Source organism: Melopsittacus undulatus, chromosome 4 (genome assembly GCF_012275295.1).
Source record: "Melopsittacus undulatus isolate bMelUnd1 chromosome 4, bMelUnd1.mat.Z, whole genome shotgun sequence".
NCBI classification, from domain to species: domain Eukaryota; kingdom Metazoa; phylum Chordata; class Aves; order Psittaciformes; family Psittaculidae; genus Melopsittacus; species Melopsittacus undulatus.
This window is the reverse complement of record NC_047530.1, coordinates 90,683,115-90,708,558: the sequence shown is the minus strand read 5'-3', so window position 1 is coordinate 90,708,558 and position 25,444 is coordinate 90,683,115. Positions and strand designations below refer to the sequence as shown.

At 43.9% G+C, this 25,444-nt stretch overlaps 1 protein-coding gene across 1 annotated transcript in view; it reads left to right on the top strand.

Moving 5' to 3' along the window:
- The window catches only part of TLL2 (tolloid like 2), a 94,233-nt gene that overhangs the window by 43,298 nt on the left and 25,491 nt on the right, over nt 1-25,444 (top strand). Inside the window, exons 3-8 of the mRNA XM_034061340.1 lie at nt 8,764-8,841; nt 12,654-12,824; nt 14,731-14,848; nt 15,263-15,441; nt 15,734-15,839; nt 20,822-20,946. Of these exons, the coding sequence (XP_033917231.1) occupies nt 8,764-8,841; nt 12,654-12,824; nt 14,731-14,848; nt 15,263-15,441; nt 15,734-15,839; nt 20,822-20,946 (777 nt within the window). The remainder of the gene's footprint in view (nt 1-8,763; nt 8,842-12,653; nt 12,825-14,730; nt 14,849-15,262; nt 15,442-15,733; nt 15,840-20,821; nt 20,947-25,444) is intronic.

Genomic DNA, 25,444 nt, shown 5'->3' with positions numbered 1-25,444 from the left:
TTCGCTGCAGCTCCCCTTTTCAAATGGCAAGGACAAAGTATTTATTCAGCTGTCAAGTGGGGAAAGAAAGCAAATTAGTTTTAGGCTGAATTGCTGGACTGTGTTTACCGCTGTAGTTTTGAGGCCAGATGGTGACTTGGACAGCCCTGGGGAATGGGTAACAAGTTTCTGCGGGGCAAAGATCAGAGGCAGAAGGAAATACTCAGATTATCTTGCTGTTCCACTTCCTAGAGCAGAGAAGATAGTGTGCAATGCATAAGGCTGTGCTGGGTAGGGGATTAGCTACTCTTCTTACAGAGTCCTGGAGCCAGTGGCAGAGAGTGGGTTTGAGACCTGACTCCCCCACCAAACTGCAGCTGTCCCTGGGACGGATGGGGCAGCTTCTCTGCCAGCAGCTCTCAGTGGACAGCTCGCTGCAGCAAGGAAAGCTCCTCTGCCACTATTCCCCACTGCTCCCCCATGGCTTCCTTAATGACTGCATATGATTTGGGCATTTGTTTCAACAAGGAGCCAGGACCTTGGTGCTAGATGTGGCCTAAGGCCTCCAAGCAGTGACAATGTTTGGCTTGTGCTCCCAAAGCTTTCCAAGCCCCACTTGTCATTCTGCCTTGGTGCTGGCTCATGCCTCAGTTTCTCTGCTGTTGGCAGCCCATTTGGAGTGTCCTTTAAGTGAGTTGTTGTAGAGCTGGTATGAAACCAAGCAGATAGGGTGTCTCTGCTATATCTTAGGTTGCTCAACTGCCTGTTAAAGATGGTACAGGCTCCTGGGGGCTAAGGCGGCACCAAAAACTCTCCAAGAATCTCCAGGACTGTAAGGGTCTGAATATCCAGGCAGAAAGCAAGCTGGAAGAAAGGTCTCTGTGCTGCACCACATACCCTCTATGGAAGGAGCTCTAACTGCATTCAAACATAGTTTAGCTTCCAGTGTAGTGTTTTTCATTTTGAGTTATTTTTTATCCAGTATAAACAAGGTAGGGGAAAACAAAAGGATTAGGAAGGCTGAGTGGGAAGAGTGGTCTGGCCAAGCTGTGGAGATTCCTGGGATCTGACTGAGAGCCCACAGCTGGAATGGGGCATGGGGATGCTGCAAGGCAATGCAGGGAGCCTGTCATGGCTGTGCCCAAAGGGGCCCAGGATAGGCTGAAGCAATTAGACTGTGTAGGGAAAGGGGTGTTAGCAGAGGGGGACTAGGAGTGTTTATACTGCCTATTAGAACAGTAATTGGTGAACCCAAGCCAATTCTTACAGATTCCATCTCACCTGCAAGTTCATTTGTTTGTCTCCCCTTTGGAAGGAGAGACAGGGAAGGAGGTGGATTATTGTGAATCGAGAGGAGTATGGTGGAGAGACAGACACCTGTTAGAAATAGGTTTTGATCTCAGGTTGACAAGAAATCAAGTGCAATAGGCTGTGTGGGGGTACTTGTTGCTATACATTACTGCTTTTATGTGCTGCTGCACACTGTGTGTGTGGACCTGGCCATACAGAAACATGCACAGGCCAAAGTACCTGTTTACTCACTTCAGCTTTTCATTTTCACTTACTGCAGTAAAAGCACTGTAAGCCAGGGCCTTGTAGGACTCCTTCTTACTGGACGAAATCAGTGACATGACACAGGTTGTAGGTAACTTTTTTTACTTGCTTTTCTCTCTCATCTGTCTGCCTTTCCACCCCAGGGGACAGAGGTGGTTGTTACAGCCTGTGGGAAAAGGCCTCTTCCAGTGTTCTCAGTCCTCCCTTGTCTCCAAATAGCATTGTTCCCCCTAAGCATTGACTCTCAGTTGAAAAGTTGGTGGAGAGCTTGGGTCAGGTTGTCCCATTTCTTGCAATGCCTTCTTTCAAAAGGATGCATAGCAGAATAAAAGTGATGCTGCCACTTACGGAATGGCAGGGAGTGCCCTGGGAAAACACAGGGTGTTGGGATATGGTGCTGCTCTCACTATACTTCTGCTCTGCCTGCTGTGCCATGCCAAACATGGCTGGCCAGCAACAGAGCTTAGTGCATTAAATGCGTTGCAGCTGATGTTTGTGGCAGGCCTGTGTTTGTTTAGCTGTGTTCACCTTCCTCTTCTCATGCACTTCCCTGGGAGGCCAGTGTCCTCGCTACGCACAAGCATTTGCAGAGCTGATGTGGAGATGACACATCTGCTTGTCAAGCCTCTGGACCCCGGGACTCTCCTGAGTTATTGCAGCTAGTCAGCTTACTCTGAATATGAAAAACAGACTCCTGCAGGGAATTTGGGGTTCAGAATTCTTCTCCTCTTTAATTTATTTTTCTTTAAGTAAATTGAGGGAACTTCAGCTATTCCACTGACAGGAAATGCTGAAGGATCTATCTCAAATTATTTGCTCAGATCTCCAGGGCCCAGGGGTTTATGAAAGGTTCTATAGACTCTCCACCAGCTCTGGGAAACATCTGTTCCATATTCTGAATGCGTTTTCCCAGCAGAGCTTGCTTTTAATAAAATCATCGCTTTCTCTGTGGTTAGAAAATCCAGTGCAGTAAAGTGTTTTTTCTATGCTAAAAACTTCTTGACCACTGTTAATGAGGAAGCTAAAAGCAGTATGTAAGATCACGTTTGACTTACCCTGTTCTTCTAGAAGCTTCTCTGCTGGTCAAGCTGTGACAGAGTTCAGCAGAACTGAAGCTCTGAACAGTGACAGTTCAGTTGTCAGACTGACAGTGGACAGTTTAATGTTACCTGTGTCTCTTGGTTTTGTTGGTGCTTCATTGTAGCCTCTGTTTGAAATCCAGTGCTTTAAGCTTGGATTAAAGCTGTTTAAGCTGTGGCATGTGACTAGTTTATGAATTGAATGAGACTATGAAAGTGAGGTGTTTTGAGGCATAGAAGATGAAATTTTAAATTTTTAAAATGTATTTTATGATGCTATTTTCCCTGGTTTGCATCACAGCTCTGAAATGGCCTTTCCTCTGCAGTAAATGCACTAGAAAAAGTCTTGCTGTTGTTTGATCTGCCTGAGACCAGATAATGTGCACAGTCACAGTATCTCCACTAAATAGAAAAGTAAGAAACCCCAGCAAAGTCCTCAGCTCTCATTTGTCCTCTATAGAGGTGATGAACTTAGTGGTGGTAGCTACCTTCTGTGTCCAGCTATGGAGCTCTTTGTCTGGTTGGACAGCCAGGGATCCAGTGAACATGGAGAGAATCTTCATTCATATGGAGAGGAAAAATTATCCTGGCTTGGAACTGCTCTGAAAGTCGGATACTTTGATTTTAATGGGACTCTATGATTTGGGAAAAAAAAGGGGAGAATATAGCACAGAAATAAATGCCTTCAACCCTAAGCTGCATTTTGCAGATGACAGATTTTCAGGTCTAATGTATTACTACTTCTTCTAGTCCCACTCTGTCTTGTGGGAAGTATTGGTACTGAATGGAGTCTGCTCCCTGCTCTTTCACTAGGTTATGCATCTTTTGTTCTGTGTTAGTGGTACAAGGGAGCTGCAAACAGTACAGTTTTGATGGCATGCTTTGTGTGCTCTCTCTCTCTCTGCAAAAATTGTCCTTTTTTTTGGTTCCAGTTGAACAACTTTGACTTCTTTTGACAAAATTAGATTTTCATTTTCCTCTTCTGGAAGAGCAGGAGAAACTGCTTTCTTCCCAACAATGCTGCAGCCTGCTGCTTTCTGCTTCGCTGGACTCTTACTTACCCCCTCAGGCTGACCCTCTAGTTCCTGCAAACAATTAAGGCACCTGTTCTTCAGCCAGGGTTACAAGTGTGGTGGATTTATATCAATTTATGGTGCATTTAAGCTACTGGACATTTATTTCAGTGAGCCAAGCTCCCTTGGCAGTTCTGGTCTGTGGGAAACAGAAAAATGAGTTGTTGTAGAAGTGTGCTGTAGGTAGAAGATGAAATATTCCCAGCCTGGGCAGAGAACCTCTTGTGTATTCCCTGCCAGGTCATGCACAGAAACTAAGTTATCTAGTTAGGGAGTTCAGAAGTGTCCTGCTGGGGTTGTAGCTGTAAAGCAGGAAAAATCATTAGGAAGGACTGAATCACAAAAATGTGGGAGTTCTAGTGCAGCTCTCTGCATGGATGCATGATCTAACAAAGTCTGTATCATGCCTGGTTATGGGAGAAGCAGATAAAGCTTGAACAGCCAGGCTGGAGAAAGATGATGGCTGGTCTGGTACACGAGCAGGTGCGAAGTACTGAGGATGAAAGTGATCTTGGAGGTCTTATTAACTGCTGGATATATATTAAGAAACAGAAAAGTTAACCCTGTTTTGCTTATCTCATTAGGGGTTCCTGTAAGCAGTAGACTGAGCCTGACTTTTTATTATCCTGTTGGTTTTCCATGGAGCATTGTGTCAAACTGAAAATCTCAATTCTCTTCAGTGTTTCTAATGATAATAGTCTGAAACACATATACAGGCATTTCATGCTCTGAAACAGTAATGCTGCTCTTAGATGTGGCAGAATAGTCCAACAGAGAGGTACAACTTCAGGAACATGTTAAGCAGAAAACAGGAGCTGCACATTGCCTGAAACCTTTGTGTAACTGCTTCCAGATGCAAAGTGTATTTCCTGGATTCCTTATTTATTGATTATGGCACATCAGTTACTTATCTTGGTTTTGCTAGGATCCTGCATTAGCTTTCTCTTGGGAGGAATCAGAGGGCTAAATATTTATCAAGTCACTTTAATCTTTGTGCTTTACCTAGTTGTCATAAGGATAAGAAATGTCTAAACGCTCAAGTGAATCAAAACAGGATCTCTCAAAATTCTCATGTATGATCTGAAAACATGCCTGTGGGAGGGAAGGGTATGAGTGCTCCTTGCCTGTGCTAGTGAGATTGATGATGTTTGAAAATATGTGATATATCTGCACGCCCATATCTGACCTTTGTGTAGTGCTCTCTCTTTTCATCAGCTACAATGAGACAAAATATGCAAAGATGTTGTAGATTTCATTAGTCACACTAGTTTATTCAAACATCTCCTTTGCATAAGAAATCAAGGCTTGCACTGATCTCTGGGAAAGAATGTGCTCACAGCTTGGAAAAGCAGTCTGTGCAAATGACACTGCAGCACAGCAGAGGTCAGCAGCTTGGGTGCAGGAGAGGGGCCTGGCTGCAGGGTTTGGTGCCATCATTTGCAATTCAATCCCATACAGCTCCCTCTTAGGGGAACAATTCACTAAATACAGAGTTGTTCTTTTTTCCTAATTCACCATATAATTCACCTCCCAAGTTCAATTAAGAAGCAATCTGTTTGTGGCTGGAAGCAAGCTGCATTTATTTAGAAATACAAAATTATTCTTCACTTCAGCAAAGACCACATGCCTTAATAATTCTGGTGGTGAATGGCTGGTTAAGGTTTCCTTTAAATGGAATGGGATATTGTGTGAAAATAGCATACTTTGGGGGGGAAGGGGGGAGGAAGGGTGTGAGAAGTCCTGGGGATGTAAAATTCAACTGAGAAGAGGAACTTTTGTTGAGCTTGGGCTTAAGGAAGTGACGAGGACTGGGCATGAAAGAAAACAAAGGGAAATCTTAGGATGGGACATTGAGGCTGGAAAAGAGTGATAGAGTTCAGAGCAATCCATCTTGTTGAATCAGGCTTGTTCCTGTTCACACATCTAGTGGCTTTTGTCCAGCCAAGCTCTGTTAAACTATGGTACTTCCTCTGGGAGACAATCCCCTGATTTAGTGTGTCTCTTGGACTAGGAAACATTAATCTATAGTCAGCTGAGGGTCTGGGTATTTTATTTTCCTCTGGTTCATTTTGTTGCTGTCTTCATCATCCTTGATACTCTAAGTAGTATAATGCTGGAGATGTAGAATTTGATACCATCCTCTTGTCAGAGGTGGATTTTTTCCCCTGTTCTTGCCCCTTTGAAGGGGCTGGAGAAGGATTTGCAAGAAACCATCTCCAGAGCCCAAGGATAGTTTTACAGCTAGCAGAGCAAGACTGGTTTAGGGGCTGGAAAATGTCCAGTTGTCTTGAAAGTGGGATATCCCTCTTGGAAGTGTTCACACAACATCCAGCAATGTTGCATGATACAGTGGTGGTTGACCATGCTTTTTGTGCTTTACCTTGCCACCAAGACTGTAGAAACTTGCACTTGATAATAGCTCTGCAGAGATCAGCTCATTCAGTCCTCCTTCGACTCACAGGGGATCCACAATTCCAAGATGGGGAAGGAGGGAAGGGAACAACAGTGATCAGCACCACCTTTTTAAGGCTGTGAATGTAGTTTGGCCAACTCTATTTATCTGTTATACATTTTGCTGTCTCATGTGTTGTGCTCTCTCACTATGTAAGCATCATTTATAGGTTCAAACTTAAATAGGGGAAGTTTAGATTAGATATAAGGAAGTTCTTCACTGTGAGGATGGTGAGGCACTGGAATGGATTGCCCAAGGAAACTGTGAATGCTCCATCCCTGGCGGTGTTCAAGGCCAGGTTGGACAGAGCCTTGGATGACATGGTTTAGTGTGAGGTGTCTCTGTCCTTGGCAGGGGGGTTGGAACTAAATGATCTTAAGGTCCTTTCCAACCTTAACTATTGAATGGTTCTATGATTTTTAAGCTCTCCCTTCTACTGCAGTCACTATGGAGAGCTTTCCTGCCAAAGAGATGCTGGTTGGTTTTCCATATTGGGTCTGTGACTGTACAGTGGCTTATTGCCCAGGTTCTCTCTATAGTTACTTTCTGGTTTCTCTGGTGTTCCAAAGTTGGACCTTGCAAAACAGAATGCCCAGGAAACCTAGAAGACAAACAGCTATAGAAAGAAGGGTCTTGTTCTTATCTCTTCCCCTTTCCACATTTTCTAACCATCTTTCTATCCCTTTAACTGCATTTTCTTCTACTGTCCCTGTCCTGAAGGGCCTCTTGCTGCTGGATGATCTTTCATTGCTCCTACCTGCCCTACACTCAGCAGCTGTTGATACTACATAAAATTCAAAACTCAAGGCTGCATGACTGTTGGTTCCTTCTTTGGTGGAACAATCAGAAGATCCATGGGCAGATTTTATAATAGGGTACAAAGGCATTAAGCATGCTGAACTTTTTATTCATGTAGACATTTTTAAGAAACTGAAAAATACCACAGGAAACCTATATTGTGATAATGCCTTTGCTTTTTCACCCTTTTGAATATTTAGCCTCTCTGAGTTTGGGTTTTGGGTTTTTTTACTTTGGTTTTGGGTTGGTTTTAATTTTTCTTTTGCTTTGCTGGCTATTACTGGGAGAGCTTGTTTTTGAAACAGGCATTTTAGAGAAAGCTGACAGGAAAAAATAGAAAATATTTTATGAACAGAAAAATATAGTTACAAAATCAAGGCAGAAGATGCATTATTCAAGGGGCTTTTCAGTGCTCTGAAAACTGCTTTGATTAACAGTACTTACAGAAATCAGACTGTAGTGGTAACAAGCAATTTGAGTGGAGGCAGATTTCAGTTTGCTTCCTGCAGCACAGGTCAGTTTGCACAGTTGGTATTTTTCATTGCAGTGGGCAGAACTATTCTAAAGTCCTTTGAAACAAAAGTGTGAACAAGTTATTGTTTTAAATCAGTTTCTGGCACTGGGTGACATTTTAAATCTTTTTCTGTGGCAGAATGGATCTGGTACTGAGGGAAGATCCAATTTCTATGTTATACATCAGAAAAACTAAAATCAAGTAATTGCGTTACTGCCAAGTATTGTGGTACCTTAATGGTCAAAAGACTAGTATGGCCTAGAGACTGGTCTCCATCTCCATTCCCTAGCAATGTGACTTTCATGAGGAGCTAGGATCTCTCGCTGTCTTCGTCTTACAGTAGAGGATTCTGGTTGCACTGAGCCTGCTCTGCCCTATCTCTGGGTGTGCTTGACAGCCTAACATGGTGAAGTCACCTCTGCAGCTCCTGCACCCTGCTGTGGGCAGTGCTCTGATGTAGCACACTGGTGGGGAAGAGGATGCAGCAGTTCTGTCTGGATAAAAGGAGAGGGTTAGGCACAGTGCTGGTACAAAGTTGCTATAAAACTGTTGTGGTTTCTGTACCAAATAGCTGTGACATTAAGCAGTCAAATCCCTCCTCCAGCATGTTCATGTCTTGTGCATCACAGGAACCTGGTAAGTTGGTTTTCTGTGTGGAAATAGGAAAGGCAGGCAGCAAGGCACTCAGAATGGACTTACTAGTTTTGTTTCAGTGACTGAGCTGGAGGGAGCCACCTCCATGGACAAGCTGGGGATCTCCCTGTACCTAGCAGTTCCTGTGCTTTTCCAAAAGGGAGCAGTAGCTGGTCCTGGATGAAGCACAATAAATACTTGGGAGCTAACATTGCAATTCTTCCTGCTATGGTAGCCAGTGGGAATTAGCATCACAGAGAAGGACTTCTATTTTCAGACTAAACTGAGTTCAAGCCAGAGGTATGAAAGCTGATAATAGTCTATTTGTCTGAATACATATTACTCTTTTTCCTGACAGTGTACCTGTTTTCATTTGAGATATAATAGGAGTAAAGCTCCGTAGAATTAGCCTTCCCTAGAAGAGACTTTCTGCCTATTCAGTGTATGGCCAAACTAAGGCACGGGATGGTAACAAGTTGCAAAGTATCACAGTAGGCTGAGAACAAATCGAGGAAAAGAGCCCAGCTTTATTGTGCTCTCAGTCCCTGCACCTTGTATAGGAAAACCAGCCACTTTCTGAGGCCAGCCAGCCAGCCCCCAGAAGACATCACTGCTGTCCTTCCCATGTCAGAGCTCTGCTAGCCAACTCACCAGATGTCTCTGCTCTTCTTTTCTTTGCAGGAGGCCTGGGAGAACAGTCTCTTATGTCAAGTGAGAACACCACTGCAACCGATTGTAGTAACAAAGCAGTTAAAAAGGGTAATGTGGTACCCCACCCAGACCTTTGGGTATTTTTTTATTTACTTTTTTATCCCCTGTAAAACCATGGTTGTCCTGTGTACATCTGTGTGCCTCTGTGCGTGGGAGACCAGCCCTGCCCAGGCATCTCCATTTGTTGCTGTTGGTGCACTCTGCAAGGCTGGGTTTGCCTTGTGGTGTGTTGACCCAAGCCAAGCACCCACACAGCTGCTTGGTCACTACCCTCGTCCTCTGGCAGGATAGGTAAGAGAGCAGGAAAAGCAAAAGTGAGAAAACTCTTTGGTTGAGATACAGTTTCATAAGTGAAGGAAAGAGGAAAAAAATCCCAAATCAAGTGAAATAAAGGCAACTGTTCACCCCTACCCAAAAGCAGACTGATGCCCAGGCAGTTTCTGAGCCACAGCTATCTTGGGAGCCAAACCTCAGCAGGTTTTATTGCTAATCATGATGATACATGGTATGGGATATCCATCTAGCCAATTTGGGTCAGTTTATTCCAGCTGCATTCTCTCCCAGCTTCTTGCCAATCCCATGTCTACTTGCCAGGGGAGTGGACTGGGCTCAGCAAGATAACAAAAAAAAAAGCCTGGATGCTTTGTAAGCAGTTTTCAGCAATAGCTTGAACACTGGTGTGTTACTAACACTTTTTTACTGCAAGTCCAAAATATAGTGTGTTATGGGCTGCTATGAGGATAGTTTATTCTAGCCAGACCCAGCCCATACAGGTAGCTACAACTGTCACCAGGACAGCAAAAACATTGTACTCCAAGGCAGAGAGCATAATGCTAGTTGGCTGCTCCCTGCTGTAAGGTTGTTTCAGCTGAACCAGTTTAAGCTCCTCTTCTCCAGGGGAAGCTGGGCTATCACCCAGGCCAAGTTTTTCTTATTTGTGTAGGTAAGGTGCTGCTTACAGGATTGGTCCAGACCTGTGAACTTGGAGGCATTCCCTAAGGGTTCCCCAGTTCTATGCAAGATGTTTGCAACCCATTGTGTGCAGGAGGGACTGTTATTTTCCATGTATAGACAGAGGCACTGAGGCAGAGAACAGTATAGTGGGTTAGTGCAGGAGAGAGACATTTGTACTCATGGCTGCTGTGTTCATAGCTCAGTGATGTATTTTCTCATCAGAGCTGCTTATATCTCCTGAGCTGGTGGCAGGCCTGAGGAGATGAAGCAGTGGGCAAGAGCACTTGAGGAATGTGTTTCTGCTTGCAAAGCTGTATTGGTACTTCTGGTGGCCTGTTTCCACTTAGAGATGGGCTGGTGCTGTTGTTGGCATAAAGCTGGGCTGTCTCTGCTGTTCAGATGAGTACAAGAGACTCTTGAGTGGGTTTCAGAGAGCAGCAAGAACTGTTTTATGGCATGTTGCAGCAGACAACTGCCTGGGCTGTGGGCAGTGTAAAGAGTCTCCCACCCACAGCTGGTGTGCAGAAACCTCCGAGTGCTGTTCATCATGCAGGGAGAGGGGATTTTATGAAAGGATCTCAGTTGTCCCAGGCTTAGCAATAGTACAAGTCAGAAAGAGAGGTTATGTCCAGGTAGACTAAGCATTAGAAAGGCTGTATGGCTTTATTTTTCACTTCATGCATCCCACTTGGCAGTGACTATAAGCAGTGCTTCCTCAAGCATGCTGTCCAGGTTTCTTCTGTCCCTGGTGGTATGGCATCTGCTGCCTGCTTTCCCCAGGTCCCTGCTAGGAGGGTGTGTCAGGCCTCTCCAAGGACCCACTGCAAATCTAAGTTGTTGAAGGCAGAAAATTTCAGCAGGAATCAGGAGCAGTCAAGAGCTGCTGCAGGACTGGTACAGAGAATTCACACAAGAAAGTGTGTGGCTACCAAGGAACAAAAGCATTGGTGGGGCAGAAGCGTGTACTCTGTGCAGAACTCCAGGTGAAGGAGAGTGTGAGGCTAATGACTCCTCGCTTGTCTTTGCTGGCAAGAGCTGTCTATGTGCAAAACCATGCAGATTCTGGGCAGCCCAAGGAGCAGTTTGTGACTGAGAGACAGGTATTATGAGACTACTTCTGTCTCGAGACCTCTCCCTTACTCCAGCTGTGGCCCTTGTAATGCAGCTGCAGTACATCTGTGGGATATGTGTATGAAAAGAAGGGGAGGGTGGTTCTTATTTCATTGGGGAACCACCAGTCTCAGAGCATCTGCCTTTCAGGTCCAGCAGCTGGGTTGGGGATAGGGTAGCTTCTGAAATGCTAGGTGCATCTGGTATGCCAGGGATGTGCTCAAGAGGAAGAGAAACAAAAGACAGATTCCCAGTTTTGTCCTATAGCTCAGAGCAAAGCCTTCAGCAGGAAGGGCTGGACCTGGTGAAACAGGAAAGGAGGGTTTGAAGTTCATTCCTTCCATCCCCCTGCACTGCCTTAATTTCCTTCCCAATGTTTTGATCCCTTCAGCCTTGACAGTAGTGGTTTGCTTACCAGTGCTTCTGCTGCAGGGATGAATGGGCGCTATCTAGTCACTGGAGGGAGGTCTCAGTAGGGCTTGTGCTTTTTTATAACCTGGCAGCCCATGTCCCTGACTTGGGAGGCAAAGCTGTAGCCCGTTTTGCTGATTTTCATATAAATCACAAGGCCACAACTGGAGCTTAGATCTCTCCTCTTGGAGCTTCAGAGAGGTCACCAGCACCGAGGAGCCACCACCAGCAGAGCTTCCCTTGGTGTGACCCTTTAGGTGAGCACTCTCTGCGGGTGTAGCAACCCTTGTACTCTATTATTCCTCTCCCCAAGTCCAGCTGAGAAGTTGGCTGTGCAATACAGGCAGCTTATTTAAGATGTGGTGTCTACACAGTCATTACACATGCTAGTGAAGTCCAGCCAGTCTACAGCTGCTTGAAGATTTTGGGTCACCCATGGCACAGCAAATGGGGGCGAGCAGCCAGAAAGTTCTGAATGGAGGGTATTTTCTGCTGAGTCAGACTCACACCACGTTCAAGCGTAATGTGTAAGCATAACCAGTACCTGAGTAGAGCTGCAGCAGCACGGGAGCAGGCTAAGGTACAGGGTCTGCCTAGAAGCCTATGTGAATCCTCAGGCAGGTTTTACGACCAGCACTGAGCACCACACAAGCAGGGCTCTTCTGCCTTTTTAGCAAGAAATGAGACATGGTCTACTTTCCCTTTTGTATTTTTGCTCCTTCCGTTAAAATGAAGAGATTCAGCATGGACAGAGATTTGTGCTTAGTATAGAATGTCTCAGGTTTTTCACCCTGAGTATCCCTCCTCCAGCAGAGACTCATGAGTATATGTTTCTAAACCACCCAAGGTCTAACATGTGGAAACAAACACTTTTATATAAAACTTTTCGGCCTTGAGTATAGGTTTCAGTCTAAGGGCTCTATTTTCTTCCTCCAAGACCAACTCAAATGAGCAGCTGTTGCTGCTGTGAAGCTAGCCCTGATAAAAGAAACCTTTCTCTGCAGATCTGGATGAATAGGGTGGGTTGAGAATATACAGTGGTATCTGGGCTTGTTTAACCCCCCTTCCTCCTGTTCCCCTTGTTTAAGTGCTGTGTTGCCATGTATGAAGTTGCTGTTGGAGAGGGGAAGTTGTCCCTTTATGCTTTTCTGGGAGAATAGGTTTGGCATAGTGTGTATGAAGGCTCCAGACAAGAAGGCCCAGGTTGCTGCAGATTAACTGTCTCCAAGTCCCATACAAAGCACTAGCAAATATTACTATGGCTTATGATTTGGGTTAACATCTTGCTTTTTCTGTTTTTCTTTTTCTGAAGCTCCAGGGTATTACCTGAGGGCTGCACATGGAACTAAAGAGGATTTAAACAGTGTTGCCACTGTGTCTTGCAGAGGGCAGGCAGAACACAACGCTTGCAAGGAGGCCGAGGAGGAAGGAATATAAAGATGAGTCTGGGATGGACGCACGTTCCTCTCCCAGAGTGCGCAGGGCAACCACGTCCAGGGCTGAGAGGATCTGGCCTGGGGGAGTCATTCCATATGTGATCGGAGGAAATTTCACCGGTCAGTAGTGAAAATACTGTTCCCTGTTTGGTCAGCGATGAGTGTCTCAAAATGTGAGGGAGATCTCAGGAGCAGAGTTTTCCCACAAATAATTCTCCTGGGGCACAGTGGGCATGTGGTTGCACAAGGAATCGTGCACTGTGGGGGCTTGAGACTGAAGTGAGATGTTTCTTCTCTTGGAGTTCAGGAAACGATTGGGTGACTTGGTCACTTTTCTTGATTGCTTCAGGCACCAGCATCTGTGAGTTGTGCTCACCCCCTGTGTTCCCAGAAAGGGATCCTCCCTGCTGTTGGAAGAACAGGAGCAGGAGTACCCTGGGTTGCTTTCTGAATCCCCACTTAGAGAACTTTCCCTGAGCACTCTGTTTTCTGACCTGCTGTTTTTTGGGTACCAACTTCAGGGTCTCCTGTAGGTGTGTGAATGCAAGGAGCAGTGAGCTGTGTCCCATGGTGGATGAGAGCTCTCCAAAGTATCCTTTCCAGGATCTTCGTAGCATCTCTTGGGCACTGTCCAAACTAAGGTATCTCTTGGGGTGCAGCACATCACTTGTCTGTGCCTCATGTGAAGCAGACCACTTCTCCATAGCTCAGTGGTTCCCTATGGGATTTGTTTTCTTGATTTATGGTGCCTCAGTGAAGCCAGCTCCTTCCTGTCTCCCCCAGGCTGCCTCCACCATCTCCCATTAGGATCCAGCAGGCCTTATTGCCTTGGGCTCCCATGATGTACTTTGTCCCAGCACCCACACTGCTGCCAGAAGTCTGCAAAGCCCTAGTGGAATGGTTTGTTCTCCTCCTACAAAGGGATAGGCTCATGCAACCTGGCAGGATATTGAGTAGCCTGCTAGCCACAGCTGTCCCCCCAAGCTTGTCAAAGAACAGCTGTCCCTCAGGGTCTGATGAGAGTGTTCTCTGTGTTACATGTGCCCCACTGCCCTAACCAGTCCAGAGCAGGTAATACCATCCTTCCATTTGGGAGGCTCTCTAAGAAGCAGCTCTTGCCATTCTCTCATGTTCAGTTTGGTGTTTTGCCTCAGCTTAATCCCACCCTGGAGTGCATCTCTCTATTCCTTGTGGCTTTCTGATGTACTTCTGGCCTTTCTGCACTCTCTAGTCCCTCTTGAGAGTGGCAGCTTGCTCTGCAGCCCTGTGTGTACCAGAGGATCTGGCTGGAAAGACAATACTGTGGGAAAGCCGCCTGAGGAGGAGCATTGCTGCCCAGCTCTCTGAATGGCTGCTCTGGATGCTACTGAGTGATGGCCCATTCTCTGGGGAGGGGACGTTCTGTTTCCTGTCTTCTTGCTAGTGTGAAACAGGCATAACACCCTGCTTCACAGGTGAGCTTTCCCTCAGTTCAAGCATAGAGCAGCATATCTCTACACCTTCTTACACTGCCCTGAGACTGCCTCTAGCTCCTATATAATTCTTGTTTCTAATTTCAAAGATCAACTGCCTGATGACAGCTTTGCCTTAGTTTTGAGGAGCATCTGTAGTTCTCATGAGGTTTCTGGGTCTTGAAAGATGTATGTGATCATGGTACATTGCACCATGAGAGTAAATTTGGCACATCACAAAGCAGCTGGTGCACAGATCAGATTAACAAGCAACTCCGCCAGAATGACCTCTACATAGTGAGGTGACATTTCTCAGTGCATAAATATCAATGTGCTTAACCGAGTTTGTTACCTCTTTAATTAGAGCAATAAATTCATCAAGCACAAGGAGAGGAAAGGATGATATAGTAAATTAGTGCTGTAGTTGGAAATAGGTCCTAGATACCTAGAGGTGTTTACAGGTGTAAGATTGACTGTTGGAAAGACTGAATGTTCCCCTATCCTGATGAAATCCACTAGAGATTTTCCAGAAACCCAGGCCTTCACTGTTTGCTTTTCTCGGTTTTCCTTTTCAGGAACCCAAAGAGCTATCTTTAAGCAAGCGATGAGGCACTGGGAGAAGCACACTTGTGTGACATTTGTGGAGAGAACCGATGAAGAGAGTTTCATTGTGTTCACATACAGAACATGTGGGTAAGTGACACACATATTACCTGCAGCTATGTGTGTTGCAAACATCCCTTTCATTGACAAGTGGCTTTGTAAGTCCAGCTCTGATCAGAATAGACCAGTGGCTACCTGGGGGAATCTGTCACGAAGATGCATCTGTCACTTACAGTATGGATTGCCAGGATAGTTTAGTATTTGCTCAGAAGAAGGTGCTAAGCCTTGCTGAATTCTTTTCCCTGGGTTAACACTTAATTGTATATGTGCATTTTTACTGGTATACACTTAAATATTTTCTTTATACATACACACACATGTAGGTACATATAGTATATGCAACTGGCCTGTCCCAGACCCTGTCAGATGCCATTGTCTGTTTTTACAGCTCAGACTTCCTCAATTTACTGATTTGCTCATGATTTTCTGGGTTTTCTTTTCCAGATGTTGCTCATATGTGGGTCGCCGAGGAGGGGGCCCTCAGGCTATATCCATTGGAAAGAACTGTGACAAGTTTGGTATTGTGGCTCATGAGCTGGGTCATGTGGTGGGTTTCTGGCATGAGCACACACGGCCTGACAGGGACCAGCATGTCACGATTATCAGAGAGAACATACAGCAAGGTAAAATAGCACTTTTGGTTATTCCACCTGGCTTTTGGGTGAGTGGAAACATTTCTTGCTGGACTTCTGGAAAACCCTAGTGGTCTATGAGCTGGGATGGAGAAGAAAAAATATAGCTAGTCCTTGCCTAGAGTAAGGTCATGAGTGAATAGAGATTTTGGATGTCCAGCTGGAATTGTTGGAATGTAGGAATATATCCCTTTCATTCTAGGCTGCCAGAAGTGGAAGAAGGTTTTTTGCTTGTTTGGTTTTAAGTGATCTGGTTTTTTTCCTTTTGTGTTTGGCACCATAGGACAGGAATACAACTTTTTAAAGATGGAAGCTGGGGAAGTGAACTCACTGGGAGAGACCTATGACTTCGACAGCATCATGCATTATGCTAGGAACACATTCTCCAGGTGATGATCCAAGGTTACGTGTCATTGGGAGTATTTTCCTTAGTTGTAATTCACTCTGTGGGATACATGGAGAGCAGGAGGCCTGTGATCTATTGCAGAGATATGTGGAAGTTGCAGTGAGCTCTACTGTAAAGTAAAGCTTGAAAAATATGTGAAAAAGCAAGATGGGTGAAGTATGGTGTATTCCTGTTTTCTCCTTCCCACTATATCCACCCAGTGCTGTTAATCTCAGAGACCTTCCAAAGCCAAAAAGTTTTGCAACCTTTCCAGGCAGAAGAGTTGAAAAGCATGTATATATGCTTGTGTGTATCTGCCCAAATGCAAGCAGGGCAATGCTAAAACCAGCTTTGAATCTCTTGGTTGTCCAGCTCACGCTTTGGAGTCACAATATTGTCTTCAGAGTCTATAGCAGCTTTGCCAAGGGAGAATTTAAACTCTAGATCATGATTTTTAATTACTTGGATATTTTTTTAGCCATTTATATACATGCTTTAAATCATAGCCTCTGTACCACTATTGTTCTAGGTGACTGGATCCTTCATGGAGTTTTCAGTCCTGGCCTAACTAACTGACCAACTTCTGTGCACAGTGTTTGCCCTTGACTCCTATCTCATCCCTCCAGAAGGAGGGATTTTCTGATCAAGCAGCCTTACTGGATAGAGAGGTGAAATGAACGTTCTGGAGTTATGTTCTGGATTTTGAATGAGTTACTGTATGACCAGCTTCATTTAGCTGCATTATTTTTCCATAAATCCCACTACTGCTCCTCTAAAGAGCTTTCCATCCCTACATGTGAGGAGTAAAGTGGATGGGAGGCAGAGCACAAATATTCACACTCTTGAGAACTTTTTGTTGCAAAAATTAAAGGTGTCTTTGCTCTTTTTGAATTTTCTCATTCCTCAGTCTTATGGAAGTGCCAAACCTATTGTCTTGTGCTTTTGTTTCTGAAGCTTCATGTCATCTGGGGGAAAATGATCAAACTTGCTGAAATGCTGCTTGTTCTGGCAGGAGAAAATGGTGGCTGCGCAAGAGTGCTTTCCAGCCTTCAGAGATTTCTTTGGATCAGATACCCAAAGCAAACAGTTTTTCTTCCCTTGAGGCATCTGCTGGATCCTTCCAGCATTTGCTAGGCTCTAAATGGTTAGAATTGTCTTGCACAAAAATGGGATTAAGTTATTACTGCCATTTATATTGTAGATGCCTTTGAGTTTGTGTCTCTTGAAAACTAGGGTCCTTCAGAACACTGCTGGGCCAAAAAGGGATAAAAATGGCAAGAGTCCTTCTAAATTTAAATTGGTGCTTAATAGGATTTTTAAGTCTGTTTTCTTTAAGTCTTTTGTCTCTGTAACCCACCCTCACCCCAGTCACAGTCTTTGTGCAGTAATTGAACTGAGCACTAAGTGCCTCTGTGGGCTAATTGTGTTCTCACCATAAATAGGCAGTTCTGGGAACAGGCTTCTACTTTACCAAGACCTTTCTTGACATCTGCTCCACTAAGGAGAATGATGCTTACTTTGACTGATGAGTAGAAATCTGTGAGAGTATGTGTATCTCCTTCCCACCTTACTGAGTTTTGCAAGTGCTGGCCAATTTCAACCCAAGCTGACAAAAGCATACACCCCATGAAGACAATAAGTTCCAGCAAATTTCATTAAGATCAGTGGCTAGGTATGGGAGATAGCCCCTGCATGACCCAGGGAAAGGGCTGTAGTGCTGTTAATACATTAGCAGATGCTAGAAAGTCCATGTAGGTAAAAGATGGTACCCCAGCACCCCACCAGTGGAGGTGGGGTGTGAGTGGAAGAGGAAGTGAAATACACATATCTGTGACTTGTTGTCTTGAAGCAACTCTTACATAGCACTTAGCACAACCTTGATGTTTTTAACTCTTGTGAATGTTGACAGCAAGTCATATGGTGTTTGCCATGGTCAAACACTGCTGCAAATCCTGGGTCACTCCTCATTTTCAGTTCACAGCAAAACAAATTTCTCATTAGCATCTGTAGGAATGTAGGAATAGGAGTGTGCCACAAGAGACTGTAATGACAACAGCAACAATTTTTTATCATGGGAATTTCTGTCCTATGTCAGAAAGTAAGTTGTCTGCTTTGCAGAATGTGGCTGCAGCCTTTTCTTTCCTGGTGCACTCCTTACAGACATGACAACAAATTAAATTGAATGTTACTGTCTCATTAAACAATTTCTTTTATAGCTGTCAAGACCCATGAGTGGCAGCTTAGCAATAAGAAAATTTAAACCTCTGCAGAGCCCTAAGCAAATTGTGGGTTACCTTAATTCACTAAGTCTCTTGCTAGTAGACATGGAGTCATAGCCTGGAGTTACAAAACATGACCTCTACAAAGCTTGTGTTCATATCAGGATGCAGGTAGCACTGCCTGTGTGTCAAGGGACATGTTCTTGATGTATTTGCAACACACCATACTAATCCTGTACAAGATGTATACACATCCTCCACAGGTTTCACTGTCTGGAGTTACACTGCCTCTCTTGTGCACAAGGGAATGTAAATACAGAGTTGGAACAAAATGTAGCTGCCTGCAGCTGAGTGCTTAATCTGCCTTGGGTATCTGCTCCTTGAGTGGTGTTTAAGCGCCAGTATCTAGTGCCCGAAGACGGGACAGTGGATGTTCAGCATTTATTGAGATCAGTTGATAACTTCATAGCATTTGCATGAAGCTTTACACATTCAGGCAGATTAGCAGATGCTAATGATTCTTGAGAGTATCTCTTCTCAAACTCTGTTGTTCTTAGCTGGTAGCAATGGTCAGTTGTTGTGCTTGACTTACCCCTGCATTGGGCAAGTAATGCATGTTCTGCCCATGCCTAGACAGCAGAACAATGGAGCATCCAAGATTCCTGGGTTATTTTCCTACCTCTGGGAGGATAGGTTAGGTATCTTATTCAATGGTTAGGGTGTTAGTCATTGTGCTTCCCTGTTTAATGATATCTGCCTGGTGTTTATTGGTTTGTGAGCCAAAGTATTGGTGCTCTTAGAGACACTCACCAAATGTGCAACTTAACATCATAAGTGTTGTTAAGCAGATGCAGTTTGGGTGGACAGCATGGGACTGCTGGAACCTGTGTGGTTTAGGCCAGAAAGGCTCTTCCCTATTCTCAGTTCCTTTGATTGTAAAATGAGAGGAACTAAACTACTTCCTAATTTGGAGTCATGTTCAGCAATGCATGTGACAGGAGTACAAAATTCAGTTGGTGGAAAAAGGAAAAACAGAAATCTGACAGCCCCAGCCTAGGGTACATCCCTCTGCAAGAAAATGTGTTTGGCAAGTTGTAAGCGTAATTTGGAGTATTGTGTGAGCAATACTGTAGCTCTATGCTATGTTCAGAAGGCTGAGGGTTGTGAGTATGCAGTTGTGAGGGATGGAATGGGAAAAAGAATCAAAAGTTTGCTTGTGCAAGTGGTGGTTTCTCTATTAAACTTTGTCATTCTTCCCTGGTTGAGCCTGGAGATCTACAGAAAGCATTTCACTGGCCACAGAAGTATGTCCCTGCCAAACGCTAGTTCTTCTGTGAACTCCTGAGGAGGCTTGAAAACTTACCAACCTGTTTCTCTGTAAGTGGTGTTTCTGGAATTGGAGGACTTATTTTCAGTGCATAAACTTAAATAAATTCAGCCTGACGCATGCAGCTGGCATGTGGAATGTCAGCCTGAATTTGATGGGCTCACCTCAGAACTTGTAAGCAGTGATTTTGGTGCTGATCAGGAATTTTCCTACCACTGAAGAAAAACAGCATTTCCCATGCAAAAGCTGATTCTAGTTTCTAAACCAAATTCAGTTCCTTTCTCTCTTTCTTCAGTTTGAATATTTACAAAATAAGTTTACCTTACAAAAAAATGTTTAATAGAACAATTCTTTATTTTCAAGAATACTGGCTGCACCTCTGGACAGCTGTGATCCAAATTGTCTACTTACAGTATTTATTTAAAATTATACAAATGAAAAAAATAGCCCCCTCAAACTCCTTCCAAAGGCTCTAACACAGCTGAGCATCCCAGTGAACAGAATTACTTCATCTTAACCCATACCTGAAGACTTTCATCAGGACTAGGTAGTACTAAAATTATTGCTTCTGCCCCTCAGAGAAGTCTGCCTCACTGGGCTGATGCTGAACTGTCGAGCTCACTGTTAGCCTTGGCACCTCCAAGCCTGTTAGGCATTCAGGGGCGCAGTGAAATGGTTCCTGTGGACTGGACAGCCTGGCTGCAAGAGCTTGGACTTTACCTACCTGAAATTCTGGTTTCCTATTCCTCCCACTTCAGCCAAGGCTGCCCTGGGGTCTCTCTTGCATGCAAGATTTTGCTTGGATGCACTGACTTTTCTTTTAGATGGGAGTAAGGCCCCAACTGAAGTCCTTTACTGGACTAAGATCAAAGGTGCAGTTAAGAGCTCCTGAGTATGGAGTACCACATGGAAGAAATAGTAGTGAGGAAAAATAAGCAGAGACAAGTTGAGTTATTAGCTTGGAAACTTGTGTAGAACAAAGGTAAAACTCTTGATATTTTTCTCTTGTCTGTGGCAACCAGTCACTGCTGGCCCAACCTCAACTGCTACTAAACAAGCTCCTCTTCCTTCTGCTCCTTTGGCTTAAGCATCCAGTCTGTGCTTCTGCTGAGCCAGATGTGCCATGAACCTTCTGCAAGAATATTTCATTGCCTTTTCTGATTTATGGCAAAGAATGTTTTTATACTCAGAGGCAGCAGCAATTTTAATATATCAAAAGAGGAATTTACTGGCTTGGCAGACTTGTCTGAAAAATTTGTAAGCTGTCTTCTCTAGTGATAAGGCCACCTCAAGACATGCAGTTATCACAGTCTGCATTACTCTTGCTTGTTATCATGGGATATGGTCAAGGGGATGATGTGGGAGGCCTGCCAGAATAACTTCCTGTACATAGTGTCGCTTTCCCTACTTCACTGCTCTGTGTCTCTGTTCTTCCTTTAGAGGGGTTTTTCTCGACACCATCCTTCCCCGTCGTGACGATAACGGGGTCCGGCCAACTATTGGTCAGCGTATTCGCCTGAGTCAGGGAGACATTGCTCAAGCGAGGAAGTTGTACAAATGCCCAGGTAAATATGGCTTATGGAGATGGCTGCAACTTTATTATAGATACATGGTTTATCTGTAAGGCACTGGAATTCAAGAGCACCTCAACAATTCCTTTGATGAAAGAGACTCGGGATATACAGACCATCAAATGCTTCAGGCTGGAGCTGTGGGAGAACTGAAGTTGCCTAACGTGTCTCCTATTAGTACTTTGCTAGTATTCCTGTTTGGTTTAGGGCTTCAGGTTGGTCCAAATGTAGACTTTGCTCATAGAAAATTAAATCAGTGTACAAGACCACGGAAAGAGTGGGGTCTAGGAGGTAGCAAAGTGGCTATATTATATCTCTCTATACCAGAGAGATAGGTGGTATACTGGTTATCTGCACAGCAACCATCACACTTCTGTTGAGTTATTTATATAATTGTTGTCCCAGAGATAGGTCTTAAGGAAATGGCAAATTTATCCTGTGATTATGGTGTGTTGTACTGAGGCTTGGGAGATAACATGGAGGAAAGTTCCAAAATGCTGATTTGAGAAACAACAAGGTGGTGACAGCTGGTGTTCTGAGCTGTTCAGGGGAGGGCTGTATCACTCTGTCTGCTGTCAAAGGGTTGATAAACTGGGAACAGTTTTGATAGAGAAGCCATCTACATATGTGTGACATACCAGACTAACAGTCTGGGTCCTGCTTTTTGTGGGGTCTGAAAAGATCGTGGGTTCAGCAGTAGCAGTCATTTTTCTCCTTCTTAGTAGCTGGTGCAGTGCTGTGGTTTTGACTCTCAGCTGGAGAGCAATGCTGATAACATCGATGTTTTTAATTGTTGCTCAGTAATGTTTACTCTGACCAAGGACTTTCTGAGTCTCATGCTCTGCCAGGGAGGAGGGGAAGCCGGAAGGAAGCAGAGGCAGGACACCTGACCCAAACTAACCAAAGAGGTATTCAATACCACAGCACGTCATGCCCAGTATATAAACTGGGGGCAGTTACCTGGAAGGCTATCACTGCTCGGGTCGGGCTGGATATTGGTCAGTGGGTGGTGAGCAGTTGTAATCTCTTCTCTTGTTATTTCCTTTATCATTATTATTATTGGTGGTAACAGTAGTGGTTTGTGTTATACCTTAGTTACTGGACTGTTCTTATCTCAACCGGTGGGAGTTACATTCTTTCGATTCTCTTCTCCATCCCTCCAGGAAGGGGGGGGGGGGGGGAAGGGTGGGGAGTGAGTGAGCAGCTGCATGGTTCTGGGTTGCTGGCTGTGCTTAAACCACGACAGTCAGAGAGAGCTGGGGTCACAGATATGATTAGGAGACTAAATTTAGCCATCAGAACAGAAGGATCATTTAAAGTGGAGATGTTAGGCAGTGGAAGTTTATGCAACAGTTTTAGTTGAAGAGGTTAATAGAGAAAACTAAATTTCAGAGAAGTTATCTGCTGGTCTTAACGACAGGTTGAATATGACAATTCATAAAGAAAGGTTATTTGCTTGAAAGAAACTTCAAGCCAAGATGGCAGCCAGTCTGGTGCCTGTGGCATGAACTTCAGCAGCTGAGAAGGGAGAAAGCATAGGAAATGTGAAGCTCAGAAGCAGAAAATTTAACAAGTTCTGCTAAATTTCTGCAGGTAATGAAACATCCATGACAACATGTCAGAGAATGAGAGAGTTGCCCTAATTTTGCAGAATTATCATGAATGCTCATAATAATGCAGGGAGGAAAAAAAAAGGACTTTTGCAAGCATGGCCCAGGAGTTTATCTATATGGGTTGGTCTGGACAGCATATTGGTCCAGTTGAGAGTGGCTTTGACTGGTTATGAACTTAATATAATCATAAGTGATTAATCCTCTTGGAATAAGCATATTGGAGAGAGAGGGAGAAGATGAGGAGGGAGAGATGAGTTTACCAGTATAGAGTCACATCTTAAGTGAGTAGCTGGCTAGCACTGCTCTATGAACCATTCATGAGGCAATGTGAACTTGCTGTGCAAATCTGCTGCTTCTCTGTATCTAGCTACAGGGCAGAAAGCACGGGTTCATAAGGGTCTAGAATAAATTCTGATTACTTCAGGATCTGTGTTGTTTAAGGATCTCCGCTTAACTTACAGTGAATGGTATAACTTTCTTAGGTGTGCTAGTTCTAATTACCTTTTTGTTTTTCTCTTTACCACTTAGAATTTTCTCTCATTTGCTTTGGTTGAACAAGATGTAGTTCTTGGAAAATTATCTCATTGATTAGCTTAGGAATTTGTTTGTTTGAATACTCAAAATAAAAAAAAAGGATGTTTTGTACCATGTTTTTTTGATTGAGTCAGACTTAGTGCAAGCAAGCTTTTCATTCTCATAGCTGGAAGCATCAACTACAGACTCAGATTTCTTGAGGAAAGCTGAAAAGCCACTTTGGCCTGAGGTTAAAGTCAAACTAAAAGCACAAAGCAACTTTCTTTAAAACGAGAACTCTTCTGAGTCTCAAGTTTTCCACTTGCAAAATAGAACTTTTCTACTTTTTAGCTGTTGTTTTTTTTTCCCATAAAGCTTTAGCACATGTTATTGCAGTTCAGAACACAGTTGGCAGCAGAATGATTAGCGCTTTAAGCCTACAAAACAAATTTGCTTCACATACCTATTGGTTTGGTTTGGTTTTGTTTTTTGTTTTACATCAAAGTTTATGCACATGTTACATTTGAAGAGAAGGGGTGCAGTATATTTTATAACATTAATATCTTCAGCTGCCATTTGAATCTGTAGCTTGAAAAGTTCTCTTCCTCTGAAAAATGCAAAGCACAGACATTCACAAACAAAAGACTGCAGTTGTATGTTCAAGCAAGGATTGAATAAGACTTTAGGTTGAGGACAATCTTGTTCAATAGTCAAGCTGAGGAATTTTAGGTAAAATGCAACAACATGATACAGAAATTGGATGGCAGATGGTTTCCCTTTTAGAAAGAGAGTCTCCATCCAAGAATGACTGAGAAAATCCCCCCAAAAAAGAGCTAACATGATGGAGGATGAGTTACAAGCATACACTGGCATGAGCCAGGACGACTGCTGTGTCTATTGTAAGAAACAGGGCTTTCCAACTCATTAGACTGGAGCTCTTGTGGCTGCTACATTTAGGGCTGGTTTAGCTTTTCCATTCTAAAACCCTGCTGGTTTAAATTGCTCTTAACTCCCCAAAGTTAACCTGCTGGGTTCAAGTTAGTGTCAAGCCAGGTGAAGCCAAATGAAATTTGTCAAAAAAATTTCTGGAAGGCGAGGTGCATTCTGCTACATAGTAGTAAATGCTAGATTTGGTATGGTTAAATGGTTGAGGATTTGGTGAGTATAGTCACTACAAAAGACTTGAAAACACCATGTCCTGCTCTTTTGTGCTGAGCTAAAGAAAACAAGCCTAACGCTGCAGGAACGGTTAAACCATAAATTGAGAATGGTCCTCCTTTATACCATTTATTCCAATTCTCTGTACATTTTCAAAAAGATTTAGTGTACCAGTAAACAGCTGATAAGCAGTAAGTGCCTGTCACACAACTACTTCATTTACAAATGACTTTTGAAGCATTCACCTCTCCTGCTTTGCTTTTCAACTCTGCACTTTTTTAACTGCTTATATGTGCAACAGCCTCTTTACCATGGGCAAAAAGCACCTCGGCTCAGTTTCTTGGATCCCAGAAGTACCAAGCATTAGTGTTGTTGGTTGGATCTATTGGCTTCTTTGCCACTAACTGGAGTACAGTTGTACTGCTTTTTGCTGAGCTCTGCAAGAGATTATGCTTTACACACAGATATGCATTGCTCATTATTATCATGCTTCTCCCTGCATGTGCAAGCAGTTTCTCTCCTCTGTGCTGAAAGGCCAGCCTCTCACAGCCTGTCTGGAGAGTTTCCTCTGCAAGATTCCGATAGTTAACTAGATCTGCTCAAAGAGTGTTTTGCAGAGTAGTGTTCAGTAGTAGATACATTAGTACCTGTTCCATAGTTACACAGTCTTGCCGGGAATTGTGTAACTATGCTTGGGAGAATTAAGTCTGGGCTGTTGGAAACCTTCGTTGTGGTTCAGCTTAGGGCGGTAGTCCTCTTTGTCCTGTGTGATTATGGTCATGTAGTATATGATCCCAGTGATTTAGAGTCTACTAAACAAACTTTCTCTTTCAAATAGATTTTTGAGCAGAGAAGAAGATTCTTTATGTATCTTGGTGAGTTATGGGAATCCCCTCTTTACTGAGACACCTTGTCAGATGATGGCATTCCTAGAAACATCCTAAGGTGATGGCCACCCCAGACCAGGCATTGACAAGTGGTGATGCCAGAGGATCAGCTGAAGAATGGCTTGCTGTCCTCAGCATAAGTATGGCTGGGACTGAGCTTCTTTGAGATGTCTAACTGTTAAATGGGTATCATGCATTTCCTAGTTGAGGATCCTAGGAGTGTCCTGGGAGCTGGAATTATCCTAACAGATTTTGATGAAGATAATAAGGCAAGACATCATTGCAAGAGGTAGAAAGGAAGAAAGTATACTTATTTTGCAA